Here is a 13,265-nt window from a genome sequence, read left to right as displayed (position 1 = left end):
ATAAACGGTGCTAGTCATCCTTTTGTGAGGTTTTTATCTCAGAAACTACAGCAATGAAAAGTGATTTACAAAACTCTCAAATCCACATATTGAAATTGCCAAACTTATGTATTTGGCAAGGACTAATTTCATGTTGTCAAGAACTGTGCCAGCCACAAAGGGAGCCTAGGGTATTTTAAGGCCCATGTCCAACTAAAATATTTCATTTGCTTAATTACAATCTTTGTACCTTACCCTTCCACCAAGAGCTCAAAGATGTATCAGAAGAAAAAGATAATAAAATTTTGCAAATTAAATAGTCATAAATTTAATTCAAAATCAATACAATAATCTGTTTTGATTTTATCTTTTTCTATAGGCTTTTCTTGTAGGTTTGGTGAAATCGTGGTCTTAATGAAAGGTTGGGTGCTTAATACGAGGTACTCATTTCAAGCATGGGTACAGAAAATGCAAGCATTAAAATACAGTTTTTATGTCCTTCTGAATTCAATATTTTTGTTAATTCTTACCAATATAAATATGTTTTTAACAAAAGATTGAATAATTTTTTAAATTGGAATTTATATCGCAATGTTCCAGAAGTTAACTGATTTATTTATCTAATATAATATAGAAATTGAAAACCCTTGTGGCATAAAATTTTGTTTCATGAAAAATTAATAATAATATTTTTGAAGTCTTTATAGCTTGTGATAATTCCAGGATTTTCAAGTGCAGAAAACACATAAAATTCTACAGTAAATTTTTTAATTCATTAAATTGGCTGCGTCTAACTTAAATTTGCTATTAAGTATCTGTCGTGGTGCATTTGGGACAGCTTCACCAGTTATAATATATTCATTTTTCATGTACGCGCATAAACACATGCAAACCTGTTTTAGTTCTTAAACAGGAGGATACTAAGGCTGTGCTAATTCAACCTGTGTTGGTGCTATAACAGTCCAAGGTATGCAGTAGGCAATTAGCAGCGAAACATGCCTGATAAAAAACACTCACTTTTTTATTGATATAGTACGGGTCCAGGTCCTCCAGCGGCTCTGACACCATATCTGGAGGGATGTCTCCATAAATAAAAGGAAGGTTCTTTCCAGCTTCCAAGTCACTATTTGGCTTTGGGCCATTTTCGTCGTCATCTTTCTTGTCTGGTTTGGGATTCTTAGCCTTTTCTTCTGCAATGCGCCTTTCAATAGCCGCAAGAGATTCTCTGGTGAAGAAGTTGAAGCTGTCAGGTCCTGGTGGTACAAGCACTGTTTGCTCCATCTTGTCATCCTGCACATTTTAATTACCATTTATTCTGCATATGAGAGTCCTAAAAGAAAAAAAGAATGCTGATATTTTAAGGAGATTAAGAGAAGACTTACTATCTATAACTATTGCATTAAATACTAGAGTACTGAAATTTGTTTCCAATTAAATTAAAATGTAATTACTAAATATGAATTCTTTTTTTGTAGTAAGAACATTTAGCATTAGATCTACCATTTTAACAAAAATTTTTAAGTGTGTAAGACAGTACTGTTAACGATAGGCACGAAATTATACAGTAGACATTTAGCACCGATTGCAGTTACTTCAGGAGTGGAAAAAAATCACTAGTTTGTCTTAAATGACAGCTTTTTCTCCAGCAAACCCTAAGTGTGTTAGCATTCTTGCTATAATACTGGAACAGATGTAGACCTGAATAGCGACTCCCCGCCTCTCGCTCCCCCAGGCCCTCGGACCGGCATTCTACACTCCGCTCCTAGGAGTTTGGCTGAGCAGACACGATTTCTACCTAGGGTTTTGTTCCGTGTGCCGACCGTGTTTGTTCATTCTTGTGCTTTGCAGACACAGGAACTGTGCCCTAAGTTAAGAAAGCATTCAAGTCTAGCCTTAATTAAAGTACAGTGGGCGAAATACCACCATGTCCCTGATGAGTGGCCTTCGCTCTGTGAGACCCAGGAGGCGAGCATGCAGCCCCACGGAGACAAGGGTTAGCTCAGCGACAGGGTGCAGCAGAAGGGCAGCTGTCTGAGGGGACACAAAACCCAGCCCTCGAGTCCTGGCAAGTGGCTCCTGACCAACGTGGTCAGAGCAGTTTGCTGCAGGCAGCCTTGGTGACCGATCAGACAGTCACTGATGTCCTGATTGGGCCTTCATCTACTCTGAGGTTGAGACAACTGGAACTGTGACTGCTCATGTCATTAGTGATGCTGGCGTTGGCTTACTTGAGCACACAGACAGAGACAATTCAAGACTGGACAGATGCCATTGATATGGCTAAGAATGAAAGACTAGACTAGAAAGAAATTACTAGATTGGGTCGTGGTGGGAGAAGATAGCTAAAGATACAGGAGACAGCAGGGTTCTCCTATTTCAGGAAAAAATAACCAGAAGGAAGGCAGGATACCATGAGCTCAATAGGAACTGCACTATTTTTCTTACTAAAGCAATAACAATATTCTTGCTGATACTATACTCCTATAGTGCTAAACATATTATGAGAACCTGAGGCAAAACTCTCAACTCCAGATAGCAGAGTCAGCCCTGATCTGATGCCAGACTCCAAATCCCAAATGTATTCTTTTCAGGCATATTTAATATAAGCTCAAATTTCACAGATATTACTGAGCCAAAACTTCCCAGAGCCTAACCTATTGCTTGGCCACATGTTTTATTTGGACACTGCATTAACTCATTAAGGTCAGCAAGCTATGATACAGTTAATTGTGTCTTTTGTATATATGAATTACAATAATAAAATTGCAGCTATAACTATTCTGTGAAAAGTCCTATAGGGACCTCAAATTTCACTGAAGGAGGTTCTCACTGCTGTGAGGTTTATGACCAGATTTTTCAGTGGGTGACCAGAAAGAAGGGGGGATTCAAGCCTAAATGCGTAGCCTCCGTTTATTGAGTTATCTAACAAACCTTTCAGATGTTCTTACAATCTACCTGCAATCACTGAGAGAATAAAAAAATTACATTAGTAAATTTAAATAAAAGCAAACTCTGCTTCTCCAATAAGGCATCAAGAAAATAATGGCACTTATTTCTTTATTTGGAAATAAAAGTTAGGGATAACAAATTGGTGCACTGTCTCACAAGGGAAGTATTATGGCAGAGATGTATGTATGGTTTTTATTTTTAGCTAATCAGTTTTTGATAGAAAATATGTGTAAATAATATAAATTCAAAACATTTAACAAAAATATAGTGTAAATTCTGCCTTCCACCTTGTTCTGCAGTGCTCAGTTCCTGTTCCCAGAGGTAACCACTGTTATCTGTCTCCATCTATTTTTCTAGATATGTAATAGGTACACGCAAATCAGGAGGGTATGCGTATGTACACGTATTCTATTTAAAACAAATACACACAATATCTTACCATATAAGCTGTTTTTCACCTAAAATATAAATTAAAGTTCATTCCTTGTCAGTTTCTATAAATTCGGCTCTTTCTTTTTATTGCTACATGGTTTTCCATTGTTCGTAAGTACCATAATTTATTGAATCAATTTCCCAGTCAAGGGCATTCAGGTTGTTTCAAACATTTTGGTATTAAGAATAAAGCTGCAATGAATATATTTTATACACATAATTTCACATATATGTAGATTTATTTATGGAATTAATTTCTAAAGGTAAATTGTCTGTGTAAAGCGAACCTCTAATTTTGATATAACTGAATAATTACTCTCTATGAAGTTTGCACAAATTGATTTTCCTGACAGCAATGTAACACAGTGCCTGTTCATCTACATCCACAACACATACTGTTATAGTTTCAACATTTCCAATCTACTTGGGGCAAATATAAAGTGATATTATAGTTTTAATTTGCAATTGTTTTACTATGAGAAAAGCTAAACTTTTTTTTCATATGTTTAAGAACTACTTTTTATTTTATTTTCTGTGACTGCCTAAAGAACAACCCATGTTTTCATTTTCTTTTTCTTTTTAATCTATAGCACCTTTTTAGATACAAAATGAACCATATAATTTTGCAATGTGGGGCCTTTTGAAAAAGTATATGTTTTTTGACCTTATGATGATCTTGTGCCACAGATTAAAAATTTTTAATTAAAAATTTTAAAATATTAATGTGATGATCTTACTCTAATTCTTTGACTTCTATATTTTGTGTCAAGCTTAGGAAAGCACCTATGTCCCTGGAGGTGTGAAGGGACATATCATATATTGTGTTTTCTTGAACTTTTAACCTTGTTATGATTTAATTTTATAAATATAAATTTGTAACCTATTTGGAATTTGTTTTCTCTATGAAGTGAGGTAGAGATCCTTTTTCCTCCCAGTTGTTACAACATTAATTATTGAATGAATAACTTTTCTCCACTGATACACAATGCTACCTTCATTGTATGTTAAAAATATAATTATATATTTATTTATATGAACCCTAAACTCAGCAACAAACTTTACAAAGTAATCCTAGATGTATTTCATTAAAGATAAAAATTAACACTATTATTTAACAATTTTCTGGTGTGCAAACCAATATAATTAGATATGAGGAATGATTACTTCTTTTCTTTCCTTTTATTATTTTTTTAATATAAGAATAAAGGGAATAAAATTATAATTATTTGCAAACATAGGATTATATGCCAAGAAAACCCAACAGAATATCTGCAAAATTCCTACAAGTGGTAAGCCAGTCAAATTGTCTAAGATGAAAAATAACATTAAAAACTCAGTAGATTTCCTTTATAAGAACAAGACAGGTTTAAAAATACAATGGAAGAAAACAGAAACTTTCTCACTAAGATTAGAAACAAAGCAAGGATGTTCCCCCCCTCACCACTCCTTTTCAACATCATTCTGGAGTCCTGGCTAAACAATAAGACAAGAAAATAAACTAAAAGGTATACATATTGAGAATGGTAAAATGAAAATGTCTTTATAGTTGATGACATAACTGTCTACATAGAATATCCAAAAGAATTAACAAAAAATTCCTAGAACTAATAAGCAATTATAGCAAATTTGCAGGATACAATGTTAATATATACAAAAGCCAATCACTTTTCTGTACATCAACAATGAACATGGAATTTGAAATTGAAAACACTAAACCATTTATATTAGCACCCCCCAGAATGAAATACTTAGGTATAGATCTAATAGACTATGTGCAAGGTTTATATGAGGAAAACTATAAAACTGATTTTTTAAAAATTGAAGAACTTTATAAAAGGAGAGGTACTTCCTGCTCAATATTATTGGGATGTGAGATCTTTCCAACTTGGTATCTATTGGTCTACTGATCTACTGATCAATGCAATCTCAATAAAAATTCCCTCAGGTTATTATTTTGTGAATATTGACAAACTGGTTCTAAAGTTTATGTGGAGAGGCGAATGACCAAGAAAAGCCAACATAATATTAAAGGAGAAGAACAAAGTTGAATGACTGACACTAGCCCACTTGAAGACTTATTGTAAAACTACAGTAGCCAAGACAGTGTGGTATTAGCAAAATAATATACAAACAGAGCAACAGAACAGGATAAAGAGACCAGAAATAGAGCCATGTAAATATCGTCAACTGATCTCTGACAAAGGGACAAAGGCAATACAATAGAGCAAACATAGTCTTTTCTAACAAATAGAGCTGCACCAGCTGGACCTCCATATGCAAAATTTTATCTATCTATCTATCTATCGATCTATCTATCCACCATCATCTGTCTATCATCTGTCTATACAAAACGAGACACAGACCCTACCTCCTTTACAAAAATTAACTCAAAACTGATCACAGACCTTGCCCGGCTGGGCATGGCTCAGCAGCTGAGCATCGACCTAGGATCCAGGAGCTCGCAGTTCAATTTCCAGTCAGGGCACATGCCCAGGTTGCAGGCTCCATCCCAGTCAGGGGTGTGCAAGAGGCAGCTGATCAATGATGACTCTCTCACCATTGATGTTTCTATCTCTCTCCCTCCCTCTCCCTTCCTCTCTCTGAAATGAATAAAGATATATTTTTAAAAAATTGATCACAGACCTAAATGTAAAATGTAAAACTATACAATTCCTAGAAGATAAACTAGGATAAAATTCAGATGCTCTTTGTTTTGGCAATGAATTTTTAAATAAACACTGAAAGCACAATCCATTAAAGGAATAATTGATAAGCTAGACTTAATTAAAATAAAAACATCTGCCTCATGAAAGACAATATTAAGTAAATAAAAATACAGTCCACAGAAAATGTTTGCAAAAGCAAAGCTGATAAAGGATTGTTATCCAAAATATACAAGAACTTTTAAAACTCAACAATAAGGAAACAAGCAAATTGATTTAAAAAGTGGGCCCAAGTCCTTAAGAGATACCTCACCAAAGAAGACATATAGATGGTAAATAAGTATATGAAAAGATGCTCCACATCATATGTCATCAGGGAAACACAAATTATAACAAGAATGAGACACCACTACACACCTAACAGAATGGCCAAAATCCAGAACAGTGATAACGCCACATGCTGACAAGGGTGTGGCAGAACAGGAAGTCTCATTTATTGTTATTGGGAATGCAATACAGCCACTGCATTGTTCAGCCACTACTGAAGACACTTTTGCATTTTCTTACAAAACAAAACTTACTCTTACCATACCAATCCAGCAATTGCCTTCCTTGGTATTTGCCCAAATGAGTTAAAATCATGTCCACACGAAGACCTGCACATGGATGTTTATAGCAGCTTTATTCATAACTGCCAAAACTGGAAGCAACCAAGAGGTCATTCAGTAGAAAAATGGATCAGCAAAGTGTGGTATGTACAGGCAATGGAATATTATTTAGAGCTAAAAAGGAACGAGCTATCAAGCTATGAAACAACATGGAGGAAACTTAAATGTGCATTACTAAGTGGAAGAAGCCAATCAATCTGAAAAGGCTACATACAGTATGATTCCAACTATATGACATTCTGAAAAAGGCAAAACTATGAAGACAGTGAGAAAATCAGCGGTTGCCTGCGGTTGGGGGAGGGAAGGATAAATAGGTAAGGCACAGATGATTTTTAGAACAGTGGAAGTTTTCTGTATGATACTATAAGGTGATTATACATTCGTTCAAACTCATAGAATGTTCAACACCAAGAGTGACCCCTAATATAAAGTACAGATTTTCAGTGATAATGATGCATCGTTGTAGGTTCATCAATATAACAAATGTACCATTCTGGTGTGCAGTGTTGATGGTGGACTGTGTTTTTGTGGGGGCTGGGTTTATATAGGAGCTCTAATTCCTATTCAATTTTCCTGTTAACCAAAAAAATAAAAGTCTATTTAAAAGGGGAAAATACAATTGATGAACATTTTATAAATAAAATATGAGTTTTTTAAAGTTTTCAATAAATTGAAAAGAAATATAAATGGATGAAAAGGCATATCTTATTCTTGGGTAGAAATACAATATAATAAAGATATGAAATTTTCCTAAATTAATGAGTAATTTAAATGTAGCCCACAAAACTACCAAGAAAATTTTAGAACTATACAAACTTACTTCAAACTTCATATGAAAAACTAGAAAACAAAAATAACCAGAAAATTCTGATTTCAAGTTCCACTTTATTATAGAAGCTGTGTAAGTCAAAGTGTTTAAAATTTCCAAATAATAGATTTTTCCACTAAGTTTTTTATTTATGATTAGTTTTATCACATTATAATCCCATAATGTAGTTTATACCATTTCTGTTTCTTGGAATTTATTGATATTTCCTTTTTGTCCTAATTGAAGTTGTTTCTCAAATGACTTTATCAAAACACAGAAAAGAAGCGCATTCTTTATTTTAAAGATATAGAGTTCATTATATATCAATTCAATTTACCTTTTTTCTTATCTTACTCAGACCTATGTCTGTACATATTTTTGTTCTACTTGATCTATTATGATTAAAAGAGGTGAATTAAAGTCTACTTTTAATATGTTGCCATTTATTTTTGTAGTTCCCGGAATTTTTGTTCTATGAATTTTAATGCTATGTTATTTGGAATGTAGATATTACTTATGATCAGATTTTTGCAGTAAACTAAACCTTTTACTCCCTTACATAGCCCTTGTATCACTTTACTGCAATTTCTTTCCTCTAAAGACATCTCTGCCTGATACCATAAAATGACTCCTACTTTCTTCTCATTTGCATTTATCTGGTATGTTTTTGCCTATCCATTTGGTTTCATCTTTTCTATTTCACTGTTTAGTGCTATCATTGATATGTATATGTTCAGATATTATATACAGGTATATTTAAAATATATATGACCATTGTGGCCAATCTGTGACTTGCAAAGGGAGTGCCATTGGAGATCATTGTCCAAGAAGTTGTGTAGATGGAACAGAAACATTTTACTAAAAGCCTTCCTATTCTCCAGAAATAGTCCATTTGAGAAAACCCTCTAAGCGAATCTCTCTAATCACAGGCTCTCAATGTCAACTGGGGATGTAAACAACCAGGAAGATAGAAGAAAAGAATTTTACACCGACAAATATGATCACTTCAAATATAGTACCTAAAATTATAATTTAATTCAGATGCTAGAATTACATTTATATGCAAGAAATTTAACCCATATTATAATGATATCATACTGAGGTTAATTAAAGTATTTCTTCAACTTTAATATACCTTATATTCAAATAGTATTAAAAATAAACCTTATATTACATTAATTATAAAAATAAAAAAATTATATAATCACCTAAGTTTACTCATGGAATATCTAAAAACTGTCAAATACAATTAATATTAATATTTTGTCAGTAAGTTATAGAAAAAATTCTAAATTATATTTAAAATCTGTACATACTTTGCTAAAAAATACAGAGATAGATCATGAGTTTTCCATTTACACTTGAAAGGGAACCTTACTTTTCAGTGTAAAAATTTATAACTGAATACTTTAAATGGTCCTAATTTATGAAACTATACTTCATTAGATATGGGAGAGAAAAACCTCCCAGAATCTGTAATTTGGGCTTCCACCTTTCTCTCTACATGAGAACCAGCATTTAAATACATTTTTGGGTTGACAGAGGAGCCCTGGCTTCTTTCAAAAGAGATAAAACAACATAAATTTCTTGGTGAGAAAAGACTTCAAAGAGATGACATATTTTCGTGATGTATAATGACAGGCATTTAGACAAAAAAAAAAAAAAAAAAGAACTGAGAGAGAGAGAAAGAGAGGAGACTAAACAACCATAGCAAGAAACAAAAGAATATCGGGGAGTGTATGTTAACAGAGAGCAAATCTGAAAGAACAACAAAAAATACTGGGAACAAGTAGCGTAGTGGGCAATAGGAAAATGGGAGAAGAACGTTTTTTGTTTTATTTTGTTTTTTAGAAAGACAGGCAAAACTAAAGTAGAAACCGATTAAATAAGAACTCCTAAAGAAGACAAAAAATCAAAAAGAAAGTAAATGGAAGCCAGAGGAAAGGAAATGGAAGCTGTCAAAAAGCAAAGTAGAATCATGAGTGGAAATGGTAAAGTAATAGCAATAGTAAGACCAATGTTAATTAATGTGGGTGAAAGAAGAGTAAGAGGGGGGAAATGTATTAGAATATACAAATAATAAATGAAAGAAACAGTACATTCTGGTGATATCAAACTGATATAAAAGAGGAGGAACTAAATTAGTAGCATTAGAATGATATTTTAGTAATGCTACACATTCTTGGGGGGGCTTTGTTAGATCAAAAAGTTACTAATGATAATATTCTGCGTCACTTCTAGACTTTCCTAATTCATGACATGTATTATGATAATAAATACTCAGATCTGGATGAAGTTTTTGTTTCTGGATATTTCATACGTCTTTTTTTTTGCAGCAATTACATGTATTACATTTGTATTACATTACAATTGTATTACATGTTGGACTTGAGTAAGCATTTTTCACAGCCAAAATACTTCGTTCTGAAGTGGCTCGTGAAGCAATATGGTTTTGGTTACCTTCGCAGTGCAGACGGAGCTTAACTCATGAGCTCTCACAGTTCAGACTGCTTTGGGCATATGTATTTTTTTCACCCAAATAGAAATATCCATAATAGCTCAGATGGGAGCATTTCATTTTCTCTGTGGCATTTCACACAAGTCTTAATCTTATAAATGTTTTGCTACTTGAAGAAATTTGGCCATTTATAAGTTAATTACTATGCTGCTTCTTTTGGGGAGCACCTCTGGCCATGACTACTGGGGCCTGGGCGGGGAGGTCTGCCTAACCCTGGAATTTGGTTAACAAGTCCTTGGGGTTTTCATATAAAGCTACGCTCTCCAAACACATTTCCATGAGGTTGTAAGATGATCCTCTGTAACTTACTTGTCTTAACCCTTGGCTTAATTCTTGTCTTTGTTCAGAATTCACGTGAGAAAGAGGGATGCTATTTAAATATTCCCCTTAAGAGACTTCCAACATCCACAACTTTGCATTCTGGTGCCATTGTGGATTTAGGAGAGCAATAATATAATAATTCAGTGACTTTTCATGGGATTTGTTTGTTTGTTTGTTTAACAATGTCCTTAAATTCCATGTTGTTTTTAAAGCCTAAAAGTAATTTCCTTTCTCCACTCACCTCCCCCTACACGCTGAGACAATTCTCTCATCTTTTTGTCCAAGCTTCTACTGCTGCCATTATGACCTATTAGGATTATTGCTATTATTTTATGCCTTGTATGACCCTGCAAGAAATTTACAAGAGAAAAAACAATTGACTAATTGATGAGTGAATTAAACACATTGTCTTAGATTGTCAGGGGTTGCAGCTTTTAAGTGTTTCCTTACTGCCAAGAGTATATACGTAATCCTTAATGTAATAGTATTTTGATGTTGATGTGAAGCAGGTCATTGGAGTTCACAACACAGGATTTCCAGAAGTGAAGACTTAGTTTGCCTCAGCCTCTGAACTTCTGAAATGTTAAGTAAATTATTTTAAGAAAATCAGACAAAGATAAGTCAATCATAAAATTTAGAAATATCGAACATTGAAAAGAAAGTTAGAGATTATCTAATCCATCCCTCTCGTTTAACAGAAAACAAAGTGAATCAAACAAAGTTGACATTTCTTGTTTAGAGTCTGTGTGCTTCCTACCTCCACAATAAATATGTGATTTGTCCAGGGTCACACAGCTTATTAACGGCAGAACTGGAATCAGAACGTTTACTTCCTGTTTCCCAAGCCAGTGCCTGCCAGATTCTAATAATTCTTAAACAATTTTCAAGTGCTTTAATGATTGTAAACTTAAATAAAATGTAAGCAAATATAACACAGTAGACATATTAAACTAGTAGTTCTTCAATGAATTCTATTCCTTGGAGAAATACAAAACAAATATAGTAAATGAAGTAGCTTGGCAGAAATAGAGACTATCTTTAAAAATCTGCAAAACAGAAGACATCAAAAAATGCTCATAATATTTAAATTTAGAAATTGTATTATGTAGGTTTGAAACCTGATGAAGTATATTTCCACAGTCAATTTATATTTTATTTCTAAAACTTTTTAAAGTTTTGCTAAGCCTGGTTACTGCTAGTTATCTACTGAGTAGATCACTATATAATTCACCTAACACCAAAGTTATAACATAATCATACAATATTTATGTATCTTGACCACCTTATACTACATAATTTGAGGTAGGGAAAACTCATATATCTGCAATTCTGTCTTTAAAATGGTTTGAATTTCATGCTGAGGAGAAAATAGACTCCTGCCAAAATGACTGCCAGCTCCTTGTAGAGTCCCTCTACTATTCTGGGGACATAAACCATCTGGAGATGGCAATTCGTGGAGAAGTATTTGAGCTGATTTTGCAGTTTTTCTGCCACCCACTTTACATAAGACTGTTACTGCCAATAATAGTAAAAATAACTAGGTACAATGTTATTCTTACAGTTGTGATCTCACATAACTCTTTTTTGAACATCCAACAAAGAAACTGCTGTTCATAGAATTTCACAGGCCTAGAAAATATTATTTTATAAATTTCTTTTCTAGAAATAATTTAGTTTGGTATGTTTATGGTTTCTTTATTTCATTTGGTTTTTAATAATATCCATATTTAGTATTATAATTAGGATTAATGACACAACATATTTCACACATGTGTTTAAGATATTTACATTCTTTAATAACTCTATTATCCACCCCTAAGTTTTTATGCTACATGCAGATTACATTTAAAATAAGGTCACATAACTAACATGTCTACATATGTATTTGTGTATTTTAAGAGTATTTTTCAGGACATCCTAAAAATAAACTACAAAATTCACTCTATCCACAATTGCCTTTGCCAGTCCAATATCAATAAACTACTTTGTTCAAATTGGCTACACAATGAATTATTCTGTTGAACAGATGGTCTATATTTACTTCAGACACTAATGCAAAGTTAACGCAAAGAGCATGATAAAATGTACTGTATGGTAAGCTAAAATAAAACACTGCATTCTAGTCATGTTTGGAATTAAGAAATATATAGCATATCACTTTTTTATTAATAAAATTGTGCAATTTGGGGCATGTTTTTTGCCTCATTGCATAACTATTGAATTAAATGCTTAGAAAAACATAATAGAACCTAAGTTCAGTTGAAGCTAACTTTGAATATAATCTTACTTTGGAAATATGTTTGAGGCAGTATTTGATGAATTTAAAAAAATACATAGACTCACTCAAATCAGTTCCCATAGTGTGCTTGACCATACATATGGTGTTGTAGCCCACAGATTGTACTCTTACTCCACACAGAAATTTCTTATGCCAATTTAGTTCTAATAGGTATTATCCTGTCTTAATTCCTATTTTTCTTTGCTCTATGGTAAATTTTATTTGGCAAAATAATTCATTGGGTCTAGTTTTATGCACAATTGTTATTTTTAGATCATACCTTTAACTATACCATCAGTTTGTTTCCTGAACTCCAGAAACCACTCAACCCAATAAGACATATCTTGCACTTAATGTATTTCTAAGTAAAATGATGTTTTGACAGCATGAAGTACTGAAATGTATGTGTACTACATTTAGACTGAGAGCTTTACCCATTAGAAAATCATTATGTGGTGGAATAGTTTACTGAAATATAAATTTGTGTGTGCTGTGTTTATATTTTTTCTTTTCTCTATCAGTTCAAGCAAATTGAATTGTGAGGTCTTTAATGCCTCAGGAATTAAAGTACAGTAAACAGAAGCTGCTAAAGTCCATGCTTTCTTCTCTCTCTTGGTGAAATCTTGAATGCATTAGAGATGTGATGCTA

At 33.2% G+C, this 13,265-nt stretch overlaps 1 protein-coding gene across 1 annotated transcript in view; it reads right to left on the bottom strand.

The window, feature by feature from the left end:
* The window catches only part of SCN1A (sodium voltage-gated channel alpha subunit 1), a 101,876-nt gene that overhangs the window by 66,359 nt on the left and 22,252 nt on the right, over positions 1 to 13,265 (bottom strand). Inside the window, exon 2 of the mRNA XM_081142172.1 lies at positions 997 to 1,309. Within this exon, the coding sequence (XP_080998298.1) occupies positions 997 to 1,260 (264 nt within the window). The 5' untranslated portion in view covers positions 1,261 to 1,309. The remainder of the gene's footprint in view (positions 1 to 996; positions 1,310 to 13,265) is intronic.

Source organism: Miniopterus schreibersii, assembly GCF_964146895.1.
Source record: "Miniopterus schreibersii genome assembly, chromosome: 7".
NCBI lineage: Eukaryota > Metazoa > Chordata > Mammalia > Chiroptera > Miniopteridae > Miniopterus > Miniopterus schreibersii.
Note: the sequence above shows the minus strand (reverse complement) of the source record. Positions and strands in the feature narration are given on the sequence as shown.